General features: G+C 41.0%; 3 protein-coding genes and 1 long non-coding RNA gene across 5 annotated transcripts in view; 2 read left to right on the top strand and 2 right to left on the bottom strand.

The window, feature by feature from the left end:
• The first annotated feature begins 1092 nt into the window (after positions 1-1092).
• pabpn1l (PABPN1 like, cytoplasmic) lies at positions 1093-4217 on the top strand. The gene is made up of 6 exons (XM_005937181.3): positions 1093-1409; positions 2184-2307; positions 2807-2874; positions 2955-3061; positions 3200-3287; positions 3538-4217. Exons 1-6 carry the CDS (start codon positions 1338-1340, stop codon positions 3865-3867), a joined length of 789 nt encoding a protein of 262 aa, XP_005937243.1. The 5' UTR covers positions 1093-1337; the 3' UTR covers positions 3868-4217.
• A 10-nt stretch (positions 4218-4227) lies between these two features.
• Positions 4228-7083, bottom strand: trappc2l (trafficking protein particle complex subunit 2L). Of its 2 annotated transcripts, none has more exons than XM_005937180.2 (5): positions 7001-7083; positions 6557-6729; positions 4753-4840; positions 4461-4540; positions 4228-4383 (listed from the first exon to the last, which is right to left on the bottom strand). In XM_005937180.2, the coding sequence occupies exons 1-5, from the start codon at positions 7043-7045 to the stop codon at positions 4338-4340; spliced, it is 432 nt and encodes a 143-aa protein (XP_005937242.1). In that variant the 5' UTR covers positions 7046-7083; the 3' UTR covers positions 4228-4337. The 2 variants fall into 2 exon arrangements, with proteins under 2 accessions (XP_005937242.1, XP_042076934.1); XM_042221000.1 differs by having other exon boundaries at positions 4835-4840.
• Positions 7084-7520: 437 nt separating this feature from the next.
• The window catches only part of galns (galactosamine (N-acetyl)-6-sulfatase), a 24208-nt gene continuing 13254 nt past the window's right edge, over positions 7521-18474 (top strand). Inside the window, exons 1-10 of the mRNA XM_005937179.3 lie at positions 7521-7675; positions 7941-8064; positions 8825-8899; positions 11510-11612; positions 12101-12244; positions 12979-13045; positions 14184-14311; positions 14419-14558; positions 14667-14770; positions 18328-18470. Coding sequence (XP_005937241.1) covers positions 7556-7675; positions 7941-8064; positions 8825-8899; positions 11510-11612; positions 12101-12244; positions 12979-13045; positions 14184-14311; positions 14419-14558; positions 14667-14770; positions 18328-18470 — 1148 coding nt within the window. The 5' untranslated portion in view covers positions 7521-7555. The remainder of the gene's footprint in view (positions 7676-7940; positions 8065-8824; positions 8900-11509; positions 11613-12100; positions 12245-12978; positions 13046-14183; positions 14312-14418; positions 14559-14666; positions 14771-18327; positions 18471-18474) is intronic.
• Positions 16373-17942, bottom strand: LOC102290951. Its single transcript, XR_316763.3, has 2 exons — positions 16871-17942; positions 16373-16759 (listed from the first exon to the last, which is right to left on the bottom strand). It is a non-coding gene; the product is annotated as an uncharacterized LOC102290951 (long non-coding RNA).

Raw genomic sequence — 18474 nt, 5'->3', positions numbered from 1 at the left:
GTATAGTTATACAGTGGTGGAGCAGATAGGGAGTGAGGGTGTGATTTGAAGCAATGCGAAGTATGGAACAAAACTGGATTGGAGATGTGATTCACAGACACAAACCTGGAGTGTTCCTGGGGTTGGACTTTATATTATCACGTAGGCATACCTGCTAATCAGTGAAAACTTATGAATAAAAGATTGTTAGAACTTCACTCACTGAAAAAAAAAAACCCCTGAGGACAGATTTCAGACTTCTGAAACAGATAGGTTATAAATAACATTTAAAAGAGGAAAGCTTTGTTGGTTAGCACTCTTGCCTCACAGCAAAAGGTCCCATGTTTGAATCCACTATGTGGATGGGTGCTTTCTGTGTGGCGTTTACATGAGCTCCCCGATTCTCTCTGGGTACTCTCACAGTCCAAAGACATGCAGTTCTTCAGGCTTAGTTAACTGTTTTTTCCCTGGTGTGAATCTGAGTCTGAGTTGTTGTCTGTCTGTCTGTCTGACCTGTCCAGGGTGCACCCCGCCTCTCAAACTATGGCAGCTGGGATAGGCTCCAGCCCCCCTGTGACCCTGAATTGGATAAGCTTGAGAGTATGGATGGAAAGCTTCGACAGATAATCACAGTTATAATAATCCAAAAGCCACCAACAACAGAGAGAGGTCAGGAGGTTCACTTCAGATCAGTAACTAAAATTAACTAAAATTATAGTTATAAGACAGATATATAGAGACACCCAAGTGTTGCTCAAAGGGCCCCCCGTACATAAAGTTGAATTGGGTGGTTTATACATACAGTTATTATCAGGGAAAAATAAACTACAGAGAGCTTTATTTTTTAAAACCAAGCAGTAAACATGCCCATTTCTGCTAAAAAAAAAATGTAAAATGGGAGTCTAGCGGTCTGTGTAGCTCATTATTAGAAACTTCTAGTGATTTCAAATGTATAAAATAAATCAAATTTTACAATGAAGAATGGGATGCGCAAATATCATTTTACAGGCTTTTTGTAGTTATAGTTTTACTAGTTCACTCATGTGGGTAAACTGTGGTGAGGTATGCGTGTGTGTGTAGTGTAGGGGGCAGCCATGGCCCCCACGTACAGTAGGTACGCCACTGAGAGGAAGAGCCTCCACACAAAAGAAAAACCGCGCTCACGTGCGCTCGTCTGTCAATCAGTCCCGCGCGCCATGCGCCTCACTCACAGGTGATATCTATTAGGTTACCTCAAATTGTGCAGTCGCGTTTGTTTGCGGACCGTCCACCGGGTTCCTCCCTGTCGGGGATATTTTTCTGTGGCGGTTTTGGCAAGCTGCAGTCAGCTTTGCAGATGCTATGTGTGAGCAGTAAGCATGGCGGAAAATCATCTGGAGTACGGCTACCTCGAGGGCGAGTCCATCGGAGAGCTATTCACGGAGGACCCGGTGAGCATGGGCTATTATTGTGCTGGCGGTGGGCAAAAAGCAGGTTTGACACGGGTTATTTGTTTGCTTGTGTGCTATATGTCGACGCGGTGCAATAAACCAAGCTCGTCACGCTAGGCAAACGAGCGCAAACGCAGTGTCGTATTGTATATCCCCGACAAACGTTGTGTGATAAGAGCACCACTGAGCCACATCTAAGATGCAGAGTGAAAAGCTGGGCCACTCGGCGCATTGTAGGTCCGGGTTAAGTGCGGTTATAGCTACGTTTTGTGCTGCACTTCAGGCGTGATTAGATTACGTTGCTGCCCAGAAATATCAGGACAGCTCAATTTGAACATGTTTGTTTTTTCAGGGAGATTAGTTCATGTATATGTAAATATGCAGTAGATATTGGGAACATAGGAGGGACAAAAAAAAATCAGTATCTTTGTATCACAAGTCAGACAACAAGCCTACTTTCAGATCAGTGAATCTGGGAAGGTTCCCAACTAAAGTTAACCCAGTAGGAATAAGCAATGCCCTCTAGCCTCCAGAAGATGCCAATGTACCTTTTGACAAAATCTGTCCGGCCTCTAACCTCAAACTGCAAATGAACATAAAAAAAAAAAGTCTAATTTTGTTTTAATGGCGCTGTTGGAGAGCACTAATTGTACTACTACCCATAAGATTCAAATGTTTCTGCATCTGTTTAAAAGTTTTTAATTTGCAATCATTGCTGAGCGTCTTACTTTAGTCCAAAGTTTCTTCAAGTTTACTTTTTTGGTTGTATCACAGGAGCTGCTGGCCATCAAGGCCAGGGTGCAGGAGCTGGAGATGGAAGAAGAATCGGAAAGACTGAAGGAGGAGGAGAGGTGTGATGCAGTGGACATGCAGCTCCTGACCAGCAGCCCTCAGTCTGGTGAGACAGCTTGCATCTCATCTGTGGAGCGGTGCTTTGTTGTACCACATTGTATAGCTGCATAGCTAAATGCATGCAAGAAGCCTCAACAGTGTATTTTTAGCCAGGTGTGTGTAGCATTACAGCCTCCAGGCAGGTGAGATAATCACATTCTTCTCCATCTGGCCAACACCTGGGACGCTTCACAGTGGTTGCGAGTGTTGTGCCTCATCACTGCCCAATGAGACGAAGCAGTGAGCCCCAGAGAACCAGAAGTGTCCTCCTCGCTGCCTGTGGCTATTTTCTGCCTCTGTGCGTCTCTCCCCCCCCATCCTCCTCTTTGGTTCCTGCTCTGAGCAGAGATGCAGTCAGAGAAGAGCCAGACTGAGATGTGTATTGTCAAAGAGATAATATTGGTGAATGTAATCATTGTTAGTTTCATCTAGCATGACTCATGTAGACTGCACGTTCCCTGTGTTGCATGTGCAAAAGCAGTGGACAAAGTCTGTTTCCTCCACAGGACCTTTCTACAACATGACTCCCGAGGAGAGGATAGACGCAGACAACAGGTCGATCTATGTTGGAAATGTAAGGAACATTCATTTCTACACTTGGATATTTTTGGGGGGGTGTCACAGTTTTGGTCTAACACACTGAATAAATCTCAGGTAGACTATGGAGCCACTGCAGATGAGTTGGAGATCCACTTCAATGGCTGTGGTCCTGTCAACAGAGTAACCATTCTGTGTGACAGGTTCTCCGGCCATCCTAAGGGGTGGGTTCAGTCTGTATTTATATATCTATATTTTATTTTATTTTTTTGCTGCCTAACATTGTTTGATCATAGCATACACCTACATGAAGGTTGGCTCCATATCTAATTGGTGCTTTTTATCTTTTCTTATCTTCACAGCTTTGCTTACATTGAGTTCTCCGATCGAGATTCTGTACAGAGTGCCATTGGACTGCATGAGACTCTGTTCAGAGGAAGAGTATTAAAGGTGAGGGGGTACATTGTTTTTTTGGTTTTTTTGGGGTGTTTTTGTCCCCCCCCCCCCGAATACGTGCAGATTTCAGGTGCACAATAATGCCAGTCAAATCTCAGTACATTTGTTGTACATGCATACTGGACATAACCCCACTTCCTGTTTGGAAGTGAAAATAGAACACCAAAGGGTCTTGGGTGTGTTCAGTGTTTGTCTTTTTAACCAAATTAGTCCTAACCAGTAAAGAGCCTCCTTTGTCTTGCAGGTAATGCCCAAGAGGACTAACATGCCAGGCATCAGCACCACTGATAGAGGAGGGCACAGAGGCGCCCACTCCAGAGGCAGAGGTCGTGGCTACCGTCCACCCCGATACCATAACAGCTCTCGAGGCAGGTTCCGTTACCAGTCGAACAGGCCACAACATCAAACACCCCACCCTTACTACGGAGGAGCCCCAGTGGGGAAAAGACAGTGGGGACACATGGACTACCATGAGCAGACATCTAAACGTTACCCATGTCTGCTGCTTATCACGCCACCATCAGAGGAGTTAGGGGCAGGGTCGAGTGGACAGCACTACCCCCAGCAGCGCTAGGTCTACCCGCAGCATAAAGTTGGAGGATAGAAGTGACACAAGTCATTTTAAACATTCTTCCATCCATTATCAAGTTGGTAATTATGAGAGGTGCATAAATGACCACAGTGATGAAGGTGAGATGTGCATAATTCAGAGATGTCGCTTTATTAGCTTAAGTTGCTGTGAATGCATGGGACAATCCTCGAAATGTTATGCAGTTGCATCTCTGTTTTTACAAATTGACGAATGTTTTGTGTTGCTGCCTGCAATGTAATCTACAAATTTTCCCCTTATGTATAACTTAAGTTCTTTGCTATGTATGTGAATAAATAAAAATGATCTGGTGTTCCACTTGTAGTAAAATAACACACAGTGATGTCTAACAGTTCAGTTTTATTACAGTTGTATTTCATAATTAAAGAAACAAGTAAATAAAATAAAGGGTGTGTATGTACAGTGGAGGATCAGCAGACTGGGTAAAAGATTCATCAGGCAGTTTGTACCATCATTCCAGAAACAATCCCATCGAAGGCCCTGGAGGAGGATCGATTATTGGTTAAACATCACTGTATAAATGGGGGACATCAAATGCAACATCAGTGTATACTCACTTGGATTGAATGGTGTCTCCAGGATTGTGGAACGGGTTACACATAACGTCAGTAAACGAGTTGTGCAACTTCCTGAACATCTGAAAATGAAACCAGCGTCCGTTGTACAGAAATGTTCCAATTAAGTCCCAAAAAGTTGATTATGTTCATCTCGACAAGACGTAATCAAGTATTGTGTTCTAGTTGTGTACAGTGCATCCTAAACTTTGAAATGTAAGGTTAATTGTCATCAGGATTCTATTTAATCCAGCTCTGTTTGAAAATGTGTAGATGCTTAGCAAACTCAACTTACACTTCTTATTTCATTATCCCGCAAAGATGTATTTGATGAGTCAACAACAATTACAAATTTCACCTTGGAGTTGGTCACATACCCATATCTATTTTACAAGTCAAGGATACTTGTGTTTTCTTCAGGAAACATTGAGACCAAACATTCCAGCTAAGACAACTTCTGCTTTTGTAGAATGATAAGAGAAGAATCTGGAAGTCTGGTTTATAAGGATTTCAGCATGGATCCACCCATTATTTGCCACACGGTCATCTGAAATGGTTTTGGTGGAAAAGTGTTTAAAGATGATTACAAGAAAGGTTGTCTAAGAGTTCAGGCTCTGATGAAGAATAAACGCGGTCATACAAAATACTGACTTATTAATAGCTTGTTAGGATTTTCCCAGCAAAATATAAAGAAATGGGCGTGGCCAAATACTTCTGTACACTATTTTGAAGAGTAATGGTTTATTTATATTTTATGTAATAAGATAATTAGTCTAAGGTGTATGGGCTCAAAATGTGGTCATAAATATTTTGTATGTGTAAAAAAGATTTGTGTGTGCGTAAAAAAGATTTGTATGTGTAAAAAAATTTGTGTGCGTAAAAAAGATTTGTGTGTGGACTTAGAAAAAAACCCCTGCAAGTTACAAGTACGGATTTTGACCCTATTTTTCTTCCTTTCATCTGATTGGTCAATGTCATGTCAATCACAAATGTAACAATCCAATCAGAGAACAGATGGGTTTGGCTGTCGGAGGGGCGCTTTTTTGAACTGCAGGTCCTTGAAGGGTGATACAGTTTGAAGCTGGAGGATCGCTATATAAATATCCGATAGCAGCTAGGTCCCCTAACTTTCAGTAGCTGTTGAAAGGAAAAAGTTGTGGTATATCAGTGGTTAGAAATACCATTATTACTTTAGGATTAGTTTAACACAAAGTCAGGGCTGACCCAGGACCATTGCTGTGAGTCACAGTGCGCAGCATAAAAGTCCTTTCACATCGGACGCAGGATGTGCTGCTAATGCTAACTGCTAACTAAAAGCAAAGGATCCAGAATTTGTTACGCTGGCTGCTGGGCTCTGTGGGTTTTTGCAGCAGCTCTACCTGTACTAGATGCACCTGCTCCTTGTCTTTTCTATCTCTGACTTTATGTCCTCTACAAGAGTTTGTTTTTTTTGCTGGTTCTTCAAATGTTCAATAAAAACATGTATGCTAATTCATAACGAAGAAAGCTTTGTAATGAAGACTGTCATTTCCAAAACACTGCCCGCCCCCACCCCGCGGTCCGCAGCGCTGTTGAAAAGGCTGTGGAAGTCCCTGTATTAAACACGTAGACCTGTGACACAAAAATCACCAAACTCGGACGACCACAGACTGTTTTCCTTCGTGGTGATGAAGGAAAACGCTGGGTTGGCATGTAAAAGGGCATTTATTCCCTTCAAAGACCTGCAGTTCAAAAAAAGCGCCCCTCGACAGCCAAACCCATCTGTTCTCTGATTGGATTGTTACATTTGTGATTGACATGACATTGACCAATCAGATGAAGGGAAGAAAAATAGGGTCAAAAATCCGTACTTGTAACTTGCAGGGTTTTTTTTCTAAGTCCACACACAAATCTTTTTTACGCACCCACAAATCTTTTTTACGCACACAAATCTTTTTTTACACATACAAATCTTTTTTACAAGTACAAAATATTTATGACCACATTTTGAGCCCATAAAGGTGAGATCATACTCTATCCTTAGTGAAAGAAACGTGATGTAAGTACACGGATAGCTCCCACCAAAACAAACAGTAAAATTACTTAAAAGTAAAGGATACACTTTATAGTCCTCTGTTGGGTAAAGCAGACCCAGGTACAGCTCTCTCTGGTCTCCCAAGGCTTTGCCCACAGCTGAGATCTTTTCCTCCACCACATCCAGAGAGGTGTGTACTGTGTAGTGAAACTTCAGCTCATTTTGAGTGGGAACACTGCGGATATATAGCGGGTAATTCTGCCAAAAACACATACAAATGTAGAGAAGAACAAGAAAAAACCCATTAAAGGCATCGTCTTTGTAGCACTTGCTCGGGAAAGATTCAGAAAACTGTAACAGCAGGTAATCTAGCTAATGCTAGGCGATAGCCATGTTGGTGCATTTAAACTTGCCGACCTTACAGCGTTCAGACAAAGCTAACATGTGCTTAGATACGTCTATCAATATAAGGTTAACCTATGGCCACAACACGGAAATAAAACCTGTGATATATAACAACAATCATTACCTCTTTTGCGATCACAGCTATGCACACCGCCATGTTAGTGTTCATCTTGTGAGCTGTCAGATGCGGTCACGTGATACGTTGCATTCAGTTATAACCCGTAAAGCAGGAGTAGAAAGCAGCCCCCTATTGAATGCCAGTTTTTCCTGTATGATGTATATACCGTGTGCTTAAATAGTTGACTTATAATCTTTATATAGTAATATTTCCATTTGTAAGCTAAATTCTATTTTATGAGATTAGTTTTTTTGTTATTTATCCGAATATTTTGAAATTTAATTTCGTGACAGTCAGATTTATCAGCAGTCATTGAATGCAGCATACTCCAAAAAGCTATTTTTTTGTTTATTTAATAACACTATATAAAGCTACCGTAGTCATATATAAGAGAAATTAAACTAGAAAAAGATGAAGCGATTTCAGTGAACTGTAAATAAATCCTAGCAAACATCTTAAGAATGGCTGTTTCAGGTATGCGCAAATATTGCGCTGAAAACTTGCACGAAGACAAACAAAACACTTCCTTGTAGCGGAGGCTCATATGACTTCTGCACAGCCATGGGAAGAATGGTTGCTCTAACTCTGATAACTTTTTTTGGAGCAATAATATGTTGTTCCTGGACAAAAAACCTACCAAACGCTCCAACTCCAAACATTATCATCATGCTCATGGATGACGTGAGTTTTTCTCTTCTTCTTTCTTCTATTTGTTTGTATGTTTAGTTACAATTTTACCTCAGATTGCAGTACTGTAAGTGACAGGCTGAGCTGCATATTTCTCGTTAAACCTGTGAGGTTTTATTCGGGTCGTTCTGTGCTGGCTGCAGCTGTTATTCAAGTAACTTATTCACCTTTACTTCATGTAAACAGCAGGCTGTAAACTCTAATCTAAATGTGACTGCATATGTATGGAGTGAGTAATAAACTTCCCTCTACTGTTCAGATGGGCTGGGGGGACTTGGGGGTGTTTGGCCAGCCTTCTAAAGAAACCCCTACTCTGGATGCCATGGCAGCTGAAGGGATGCTCCTACCAAACTTCTACACTGCCAACCCTCTCTGCTCCCCCTGTAAGTCAGCAGATGATGTAACACTGACATAAACCGGCATTTCTTGTTTTAGTGGATAATATAATTTCTTTCCTTCCAGTCTTCCTCCCTTTAACCCCCAACCAGTCATGCCAGATGGCTGCGCCTCCCTGAGCCTGATTCTGCTGGAGGTTTCTTCCTGTTAGAAGGGAGTTTTTCCTTCCCACTGTCACCAAGTGCTTACAATAAAAATCACCTTGAGGTGATTGTGATTTGGGTCTATATAAATACAACTGAACTGAATTGATCAGTTGTGCATTTTTAACGTTTTGAAAGACCAACTGATTTACAGATTGAAAGTATACATGTATCACAGAACCTTTATTTTTTAAATATTATAAAATATGTTGTGCAAAACAGAGTATACAGAAAATCATAAATGTTACTGCAACATCACCAGTTTGGTAATTTTAATGACAATGCGCTTGCATTTCTCAAGAAACGTTTTTTCAAATGTCCACACACTCAGCATTGTTAATATTAACTAAAAGAGGACGTCAGTAGTTGCACAAAACAAATTCGCAATAAGCTAATGTACACATCACTCTGGAGGCACCATTTTATAATGGCAACTGTATTTGTTTATTGCATTTAAGAGTTTATCCAAAATACTAGCTAGACAGTAAACCATTTATAATCTCAATGTGGGCCATTTCCATTGGAGCACATTTCACTCTATCTGTGTGTCAGAAAAGTAAAATGCATACTCAACTCGTCTAATGACATCATTATTTTTCCACAGCTCGAGCTGCACTTCTCACCGGGAGGCTGCCCATCAGAAATGGTTTCTACACTACTAATGCCCATGCCAGAAACGGTAATGTCTTTGTACAGGGTTCATAAGCACTGTGCAATATTATGGATTTTCATTTTTAGCAATGTCAAAGTCTGGATAAGTGTGAAAAATAAATGAGCATGAAAACTTGTCTCGATCATGCAAGCAACATTTTTTTTTTCTTAACTGTGTTTAGAGCAGGAAGCCAACATGTCCAAAATGTTTGCAACTGTGTGGCAAAGGCCATGACAGAGCAAGCTTGATGTGATTAAGCAAGCCATAAATGTGGTAAAAGACTGAATGCACATTGTTACTCACCAGTACCTCACACACGGTTAGAAAAAGGCTCTGCTGCTAATGCCTTATAACTATTATACATGTTTGCGTCCAGATAAGATGAAAGAAAAAAGCCTCAGTATTGGTATATTTACATAGCATAACAAATAAACACATAATAGGTTTGTCTGATGTGTAGACTGTAAATAAAACATGGTCTCTGAATATTAAAAAACTTTAAACTAGGGCTGCATCTTTTGATAGTTTGAATTGATTATTGACTGTTCCATGGATTCATCAGGTAATAAGATGATAACTAGTTTTGTCTTATTAATGAGAAATAACAAATATTACAAAAAATTCAGTGTATTTACACGCTATATTAAAATAAAATAATTTTTAAAGAAAATATTTTATTAAATAACCCGATGAGAAAACTTTGTACCTGCTACATCCACTGCCATTTTTCTTCACAATGAAAGATCAGCAGTAAGCCTCCAGAATTTGTATTAAAATATGCAGATGAACTGTTAACTTAGCCTGATACCAGACTGTTTAAATTATACAGCTTCCTGTTGGCTGACAGCAGCCGTCCTATTTTCCATGCAGTGATACCTGCAGCAGACAGGGGTGAGTCTAAAGGGGGGCATCAGGTGACCTAGACCATATTAATTACAAAACTTTTGTGACATTTTTCAGATTGATAGTGAAATAATATTAAATATTGTGTTAATTAATATTAATACATTAATATTTATATAATACATTAAAATTCTACCATCATGCACCATATTAACATCTGTTAAGAGAAGCACAAAAAACTAGCCTCCAGCCCCTCCAATTTATTATTGCTCATTAACAAAGCAAAAGTATTTCTTATCCAATTACTCGATTAATCAATACAATAATCAATAGATTACTCGATTACTAAAATAAAATGATAGCTTCAGTTCTAATCACAAATACACTAATAACAAAAAAGGTACACACACAACCTCAACTGAAACTTTGGTCTGCCTTCTTGGACAGCTTTCTTACATTAGTAGGAGGTAAAAAGATTTCAGATAGTATTGTATTTTCTGGATGCGATAGATAAGGTGTGTGTTCAAATGTATGTGTATTTGTGCATGTGTGTGTCTGCATGTTTAAGTGGTGAATGACTGAGCATGTGGTGGTTGCAATGAAGAAAAGCGAACATATCAAAATTCTCAGAACTAAGACTTGACCTGCACTTTGATGCAACGTTTCCTGCTGCTGAAAACAGATGTTCCGAAGATGTTAATAATTAATGTTAATAATTGAAGTTAATTATAGCCTAAAGTCCCACTTACATCAGTTACATCACCTGGTTTTTCAGTCAGAGCCACGGAGCCACCCCAATGCCCACTGCATTAGTTTAAATAGCCAATAGCTTGGAGGCTTCAAATCAGGAGTCCAAAAATGGACAGATGTCATAGGGGGTAGAGCTATCTTTTAAATACAGTCCGATATGAAAATATTATTAATAATAAAAAAAGGCTTACTTTGTAGTGAGTTTCTTAGTTACAATATAAAATAGACTAAAAGATATGCGACGGGTGGGGTTGTTAATATAATATTTTAGTTTTTAAGCATAGATCATTCAGTAAGACAGCTCTTGTACTTCACTTCCTCTTGCTGTTCGTCCTTGTTGCTCACTGGTTTAGTTCTGCAGCTTGGTGTTAAACCCAGACAAGCGCACTGCAGCCACCCTATCTTGAGCTGCAGTCCTTAGATAATTATTTCACAACATAACAGCATGTTTGGACAAAATGTAATAATAATGAGACAAAGAGGAAGAAGAAATAATTTATTCATCCCAAAAGAAAAACAACAGCTCAATAAAATAAATAGAAACAAAGTCGAGGGCGAAAAGTATACAAAAGAAATAGCTTATTTACACAGATATTAACAAAAACCTGAAGTAATTAAATAATAATGAAGTAATAATTATTAACTAACAATAATAATTAAGTCATTATTTCAAAATCTACAATAAAAAGCTTCTATCTAAAATTGACATAGGCATTGTGGGATGAGACTTTCCACATTTATGTGCCAGTGGAGCCCAAATATGCTAAAGAAAGTGCTCCGGGGACATTTTTCTAAATGTCTTATACCCATGTTGGGACTTGGGTTGTAGAACCATTTAGTTACATATATTGAAAGGTAGTTGTTTTGTTTTGTTTTTGTCTAAAAAGTCTCCCTAGAAGTTTGGAAAGTGGAATAGTGAGTGCATTTGCATTGTGCAAATAATTTCTTGCTGATTTCTCACTGCATTATCTATACTGTGCAGTTTACAGTATAGTTGCAGCAAAGGAAAGTTCAGTACCTTAAATCTGGATCTATTTTTTGCAGCATACACACCACAGGATATAGTAGGAGGTATATCCAAGGATGAGATTTTGTTACCCCAGCTGCTGAAGACAAAGGGCTATGTCAGCAAGATAGTTGGGAAATGGTGAGCTCTTTATCTTTTCTCAGGTTTTAAAGTCTCTGAAGGTTTAGAGAGCAGTGATCAGTTGTGGAAGGAGTGCTGGTGGAAGTATATGGTGCAGTATATTTGCAAATATACAAAAAAGAGTGTTTATTTTCTTATTTCTTCTTCTTTTCTTTAAGTAAGATTACATAGACTTTCTGTGCAGCTAAGATGAGAACAAAGTCTTCCTGATGCCACCATCATATTTTGTTAGTCATTAAAGCAGATGCACAGTGTCAAGTTTTAAGCCTCTAAAATGTGAAAATTTGTCTACATAGTATACTGTGAAGAACTGTAAGTATTTGCATCCAAACAGAAAAAAAACTGCATTCAGCCTTTAGAAAAAAAATATCAGGGCAAGAATATCTGACTTTATAGCTAGGGCTTAGGAGTAAATATACAAAAACATATGGGTTGATCTTCAGCTACACTGATCTTAGTGTGTGAATGCACTTTATTTGTCGCTATAGGCACCTGGGCCACAGACCACAGTATCTTCCTCTGAAGAACGGTTTTGATGAATGGTTTGGTTCACCAAACTGCCACTTTGGCCCTTATAACGACGAGTCGATACCAAACATCCCTGTCTACAACAACTCTGAGATGCTCGGCAGGTAATATCACACACAAACACACAGCAAGGCTGAAAATCTATATACAAATCTCCTTCCCCATGACTCAGTGGAATAGTTTGGCTGTCTGCTCCTCAGGATGAGTTGAGTGTCTTCCCCCCCGCCCTTCTTCCTTCTTTGTACCAGCTGTGCTTGTGTATTCCATTTTCCGCCCATTTGTTTTCCCCAAAACAGCCATATGTGTATTCAGGGTCATTGGAACTGGCAGCCGGGCGTGTTTTTCGCTTAGCCATGGGTTTAATCAGCACTGCATACCTGGGCCCTGGACAGAAGCACACACACACGTAGGCACATATACAGGGAGACACACACATGCCCTCAAGAGACGGCAGGTTGCGTTGGCTGTGTGCGAGGACACCTGGAGGAAGTGAAGCGTAAGAAAGAGATGCCTGTCACTGCTTCTCTGTTTGCCGCGCCACGCTTCAGCAGCGCCTCATAACAGTTCCCTCTGCTCAGCTTCGCTGACACTTCCCAAATATGGCTTTCACCAAAATTTCCTGCAAACACCCTCAACAGGAGGGAAATTTACTTCCTTTCTCCTAATCACATAGTCCACAGTAGTTTCAGTCAGTTTGGAGGCAGACTGATGACACAATCAGGTTACTGCTAAATCTTTTTTTAACACAGACGATAAATAGACCAGCTTGACCTTAGCTATTATTCAGATGGGACGAAGGTGTTGTCAATGAAATGTATACATTTGTTATTTTTTTCAGATTCTATGAGGACTTTAAGATTGACAGAGAGACTGGAGAGTCAAACCTCACACAGATCTACCTGATGGTAAGCGAAGGATCAGCTGTTGTTGCTGTCTCAGTGTGACATACTCATACCAGGTACATCACATTTTGATGCAATGTTTTGTAAAGCAGTTGACAGAACGGTCCTGCCTGTGTTAAACTAGCAACTTGTTAACCCACCTTTTGTCTTCTGGGAGCCTATCCCAGCTCTCATAGGGCGGGGACAAAATGTTACTGCCTGCCAGAATACAGAATTTTACCTTGGCTCACCCAAATATGAAAAAATTAAAAACATATAATTGAAAATAAATAATGAATGCAGGTAAAGCCTAATTCTGGCCTTTAATAATTACTGTAATTTAACCAGAGGAAGTGCACTGATTATCTCTGCTGCGGCAGTCCTTCCCATTCAGTTTGGAACATGATCAAAACCAGCATGCAGAGACACACTGCATGTTGGAAGGGTGTGTCATCACTGGAAGAGGGCGGTCCTGTGAAAGGCAGCATGTCTTAAAACTTGGTGAACATTAAGCAAAAATCAGATTTCTTTTTGTAACTGTTAAGTTTTGTTTGGATAACTGGCAAATTTGCAGTCATCTACTGTAAAATATTTATCTGTGTGCAAAACGATTGTCTCTTTTTGTAATAAAGAACAATTGGTGCAAATGTAAGTGTCTGAAATGTAGTTAGCAAAGCGTTTTAGATTAATTGTAACCATCCTTTTCCTGGGTTACAAGCTCAGTTTTCAGTGTTTCAGTGTTAATAAACTGCTAAAACTACAATACAGTATTGTGCCTACATGACAGTTAGAATGTGTGTTTTTGTTGAAACTGTTGAAACTGTTTTGCATTGTATCAAGAGATGTTCCTCAGTTTGCTTTTGTTGATTTCAACAGGCTAGACAACACGTTGGAGACTCCTTAGTACAACAATACCTAAGAAGGCTGATGAGTCTCTATCTAAAACAGTTTAAACAAAAACTGAACTCCATGCTCTCTGCTTGGAGGCGGTTTTATTGAAGGCTTGTCTGACTCACTGCTTTACTTGAAAACACTGTTTGAGTGTTTAGTGAGTGAGAAAGAGAATTCTTCTTACCTTAACTGCAATGCTGTGAAAGAGGCTGCAGTAAGTCTCCTGGCTTTTGTATTCTCAGTGTAATGACGTATTCTTCCACCTCTGCAGGAAGGTCTTGACTTCATACTTCGTCAAACTAAAGCTCAGCAGCCCTTCTTCCTCTACTGGGCAGTCGATGCCACTCACGCACCCGTCTATGCCTCCAAACGCTTCTTAGGGAAGAGCCAGCGAGGCCGGTACATTTTATCCTGCTGACTCTCCTATTGACGCAAAGACAATGTCATGCAAGTGGTTATAAATGATTGTATCAAGGTGAAAAACGTGATCTGCCTTTGTGCTGCAGCTATGGCGATGCGGTGATGGAGCTGGACTACAGCATCGGTCAGATTTTGAAGTGGCTGCGAACTCTTGGTATTGACAATAATACCTTTGTCTTCTTCACCTCAGACAACGGTGCAGCTGTTATGTCTGGCCCCAATGAAAGTAGGCAATTATTTCATAAACAAAGTGCTTTTTTTAAAATCTAATTCTGACTCGCTTTTGTGTCCCGTGTGATTGATGCAGGTGTTTTTGTGGTTTTTGACTCCTCAGGTGGCAGCAACGGACCCTTCCTCTGTGGGAAGGAGACCACCTTTGAGGGAGGCATGAGGGAGCCTGCCATTGCTTGGTGGCCTGGGCACATCAAAGAAGGCTCAGTAAGAAAGCCCCAGTCATTAGAGCTTTTGCCAAATAAAGCATGAAAAACCCCACAATAAAATACAACACGTGCTCTCGAGAGGCTAGTCTAATCTTAGTCCAGGCACCCAGAGGACAGCTTATTATTCTATGCTTTGTTGTTCCCTGACTTTCTGCCAATCAGATTGTACCAGGAGCTGAAAATGTGAAGCAAGTTATGTATAAAGGAATTATTTTACTCGTTCTCTCTTTCAAACAATCATTGTTTTTTTGTTTATGTATCAATTAGCTATTTACACATACACAATTTGATCCACTGGCGTCAATTAATCCCGACTGTGTCCAGCTTCTGTCAAACAGAGCCGAACTCCAGAAAGCCAGACTGTGATTTTGGCCACAAAGCAAGTGGGAGCCTTTTTCTACTGTTTCCTAAAATATTTCTGGAATTAATGCCCCAACCCCCCCTCCTCACATTCCCCAATTTAACCCCCCACCCACACTGTGATCCCCTAAGCCTGTGCGTTCTGCAAATGACTTTTAATTGTATTAGGGGCAGCTGTGACACGGGGCTGTGACGCAGAGGGATTTTGTGGAGGAGCAAGCGGAGGCTGCAGTCTGCAGTAAGCCTTGCCCCTGGCTCATCTCACAGGGTTGTGCTGGGGCCTGATAGCACAGCAGAGTAGCGAGGGAGAGGGGGATTGGGAGCGTCTTAAGCGGCTAATCTGTTTGTGTGTTTGCTGAGGTTGGATTGAGCCGTAATGAGGACTTCAGTATCTGAATATGCCAGGCGCTCAGGATAAAGGAACGGGAGGGGGTGGGGGGGTTGGAGGGAAAGAGGCAAGGAAGAAGTAAAAGAGGTGGCTGGTGTAGAAAAGAGAAAAGGGGGAAGAGTGCTAAAGATTGCAGCACTGCCACACTGCCAGGATGGTTTTAGCGTTTGTAAGGCTTTGCCTGCACCTGTGCCATGTTCTAATTGACCAGTGTGCCTCTATATGCACATGCAAGGGTGCAGAACATGTCGGTGTAATTTCTGTTAGCTCCACACAACTATATGTGCACGTTTGTTTGAATGAGAGAGAGCTTTCTAACCTTAAAACACCTGTGTGTGTGTGTGTGTGTGTGTGTGTGTGTGTGTGTGTGTGTGTGTGTGTGTGTGTGTGTGTGTGTGTAGTTGTAATGACTTGACTCGAGTTTTAGTAGAAAGGGGACTGTAGATCCTGAAATATCCAGGGATGTGATGACAAGGCTATTGTGCTGGAGTTACTGTGCTCTATAGCTCTGGATTTATCACTTTGTGTCACTTGGGAGGAAGGATAACAGATACAAGATTGTCCCCCTGTCTTTATTTTGTAGTCTTTTCAAATCTCTGTTGATGGGTACTTTGAAAAGTCTGTAAACCCTCTGAACAAAATTCTGGAGACAAGTTACCAAGCTGGCAAGCTTTTCTTAAATGGGGGGATTTATTAGGTTTATTGTAGTGACCCAACACAGAACACAGGAGAAAGTTTTTGGAGCATTTGGGAATTGGAGACAAAAATACTATTTCAACAGTTAGCATTGTGTCTGCTGTCATCTTGGTTTATTTATTTATTATTATTTATAAAGAACATGCGATACCAGAATTTTAATTTAGTTTAATTTATTTTTATTGATAGTGCGCCAAATCACAACAACAGTTACCTTAAGGTGACCACATTAAAAACTCCAGATGGCACAAACATTAAAACAGTCAAGAGATCCAGTTCAGTGAGTTGAACTGGTGGAGGTTAAACCCAGCAGATAGACAGCAGACTGGTTGGCTGTAGATAGAGCATAGCTTTAGGCCTTGATACAGTTCAAACAGGCGAGTTCAGACACATCCTGCATACAGTTATCAGCCTGTTCACATATTAAATTTAGCTAGAAAGTTAGAGATGTTAATATGGCAGTCCACGGGGATTGACTCAGAACTGCAGGTTTTGTGGGGTTTCTCCATTGGCTTCGTTTACATGAGCTTGGTATTTCCATGCCTATTAATAGAAAATAAAGCCTGTTATCAGTGAATGAATATGAGTGATGACTCAATTAAACTGACACGAGTCTGAGTGCAGGTGAATGTTTTTGATTAGTCATTCACTTACTGTATATTTTGGAGGATGGAAGGAGCAGATCTGAGATGAGGGCGCACGGGTGCTCTGAAGCATTCTCCCTGTGCCTGAGGGCAGGTGAGGGGCTGCATGGTGGCTACAGGAACAGAGATTGGGAGGTGGGTGGGCTGACAGTGCCACAACATCGTTGAGCATCGCAATCCCCTTCGGTGGGTTATCAGGCTGCAGACACACTGGCAGAGTGGCAGAGATGGGGATAGAAGCACTGCCTCCTCAGATAAACACTGCTTACAATGGAGAAAACAGGAGAATGTGACATTAATAGGGAGCAAAGAGTGGGACAAAAGAGAAAAGAACAAAGGGTGATTTGAAAAACCCCCCCAACTTAGACTGCAAAAGAGAGCAGAGCTAATAAGGGAGGAAATAAAAGATGGCAACTCGTGAGATAAACTCTGTCAGACCAGTCCGAGTTTTAAACTTTCAGTTTTTGGAGACGCAAGTTATTCCCAACTAAATGTCAGTGCTGCTTCTCCTCTTGTCCTTTTGTCCTGTCTTCTTTAACGGTCTGTGTGTGTCTGTATTAGAGGGACTTAAAAAAAAAAAGAAAAATGAAATAAAGGACCAAATCTCTCCATGTTTGTGTACGCGCGCACGAAAGAGAGAAAGAGCGTCTGGATGTGCAGATAGATCATGGAGTGCATTGCAGAGCCCTTTCTGTGGCTAGTTCTGTGGATACAGAAGAAAAGGGGAATTCATTTCAGTGCTTAGGAGCTTGTGTGTACGCCTGTATGTGTGCTGGCTGCCGATAGGAGCACAGCGGCACATGGCGGTGCAGCTGCAGAGGGCTGATAGCGCTATCTGATTGTGAGCGTGCCGTCTCCCTCTAAGGCTCGCTCAGGAGAGAATGGAACGGAAGATCAAGGATGACAGCGAAAAAATGGCATTTTATCTCAAAATAGTTCAAAGTTTATAAATAAAATAACGCTTTTCACTGGGACTGGGAGAAGGAGATAAAACGCCAGCTCGCTCTAGCTTCAGCCACCTTCTCGCCAATGTCTTGTCCTCTCTCTACTTCCTTTCCTTTCCTCTTTTTTTTGCTCCTCCTTTTTTCCCCCTTTTTTCCCTCCCAAAACTAATTTAGAAAGAGAAGCATTTTGGAGTTGTAATAATAAACCTGCATGCAGAGGTTAGAGTGGAGGCTGTTGAAATGCATCTCTTTTCCTGCGTGTGTACACACAACCACACATGGAACGAATGCTTGTCATGACTGTGCATTGTTAGCATGTTGCCACAGCTCATTCTTGATTTCAAGGACTTCAGTCATCAAGGAGGACATTTCAGAACCCGTGAAAGATGTGAACAAGCGATCAAAAGACAAAACTCTAGTAGTGTGTTTCTCTGTGGATGGTCCTCAAACAAACATGCTTTTCTGTGTGTGTGTGGAACATCTTATTTTACTAGACCCGTTTATTTTCTTCTCTTGTCTATAGGTGAACTTCCAGTTGGCCAATGTCATGGACCTGTTCACCACTAGTCTGGTTCTCGCTGGCATCAACCCTCCTGATGATCGAATCCTAGACGGACTGGACCTAACACCTGTTTTGCTCAACTGCTCCCAGCCACTCAAAAACAGGTGA

Source organism: Haplochromis burtoni, unplaced genomic scaffold, assembly GCF_018398535.1.
Source record: "Haplochromis burtoni strain Fernald_Lab_line unplaced genomic scaffold, NCSU_Asbu1 Contig_59, whole genome shotgun sequence".
NCBI classification, from domain to species: domain Eukaryota; kingdom Metazoa; phylum Chordata; class Actinopteri; order Cichliformes; family Cichlidae; genus Haplochromis; species Haplochromis burtoni.
The sequence above is the reverse complement of the archived record's forward strand: the minus strand, read 5'-3'. Positions and strand labels throughout refer to the sequence as shown.

Bases quoted from the DNA above. Each gene is read 5' to 3' on its own strand.
- pabpn1l (XM_005937181.3), top strand. From the start codon at position 1,338: ATGGCGGAAAATCATCTGGAGTACGGCTACCTCGAGGGCGAGTCCATC. The intron at 3,062-3,199 runs GTGGGTTCAGTC...TTATCTTCACAG, and splicing joins TTCTCCGGCCATCCTAAGGG to CTTTGCTTACATTGAGTTCT. The intron at 3,288-3,537 runs GTGAGGGGGTAC...TTTGTCTTGCAG, and splicing joins TCAGAGGAAGAGTATTAAAG to GTAATGCCCAAGAGGACTAA.
- trappc2l (XM_005937180.2), bottom strand. From the start codon at position 7,045: ATGAACACTAACATGGCGGTGTGCATAGCTGTGATCGCAAAAGAG. The intron at 4,841-6,556 runs GTATCCTTTACT...CTTGTAAAATAG, and splicing joins CCAACAGAGGACTATAAAGT to ATATGGGTATGTGACCAACT. The intron at 4,541-4,752 runs GTAAGTTGAGTT...TTTCATTTTCAG, and splicing joins GGGATAATGAAATAAGAAGT to ATGTTCAGGAAGTTGCACAA.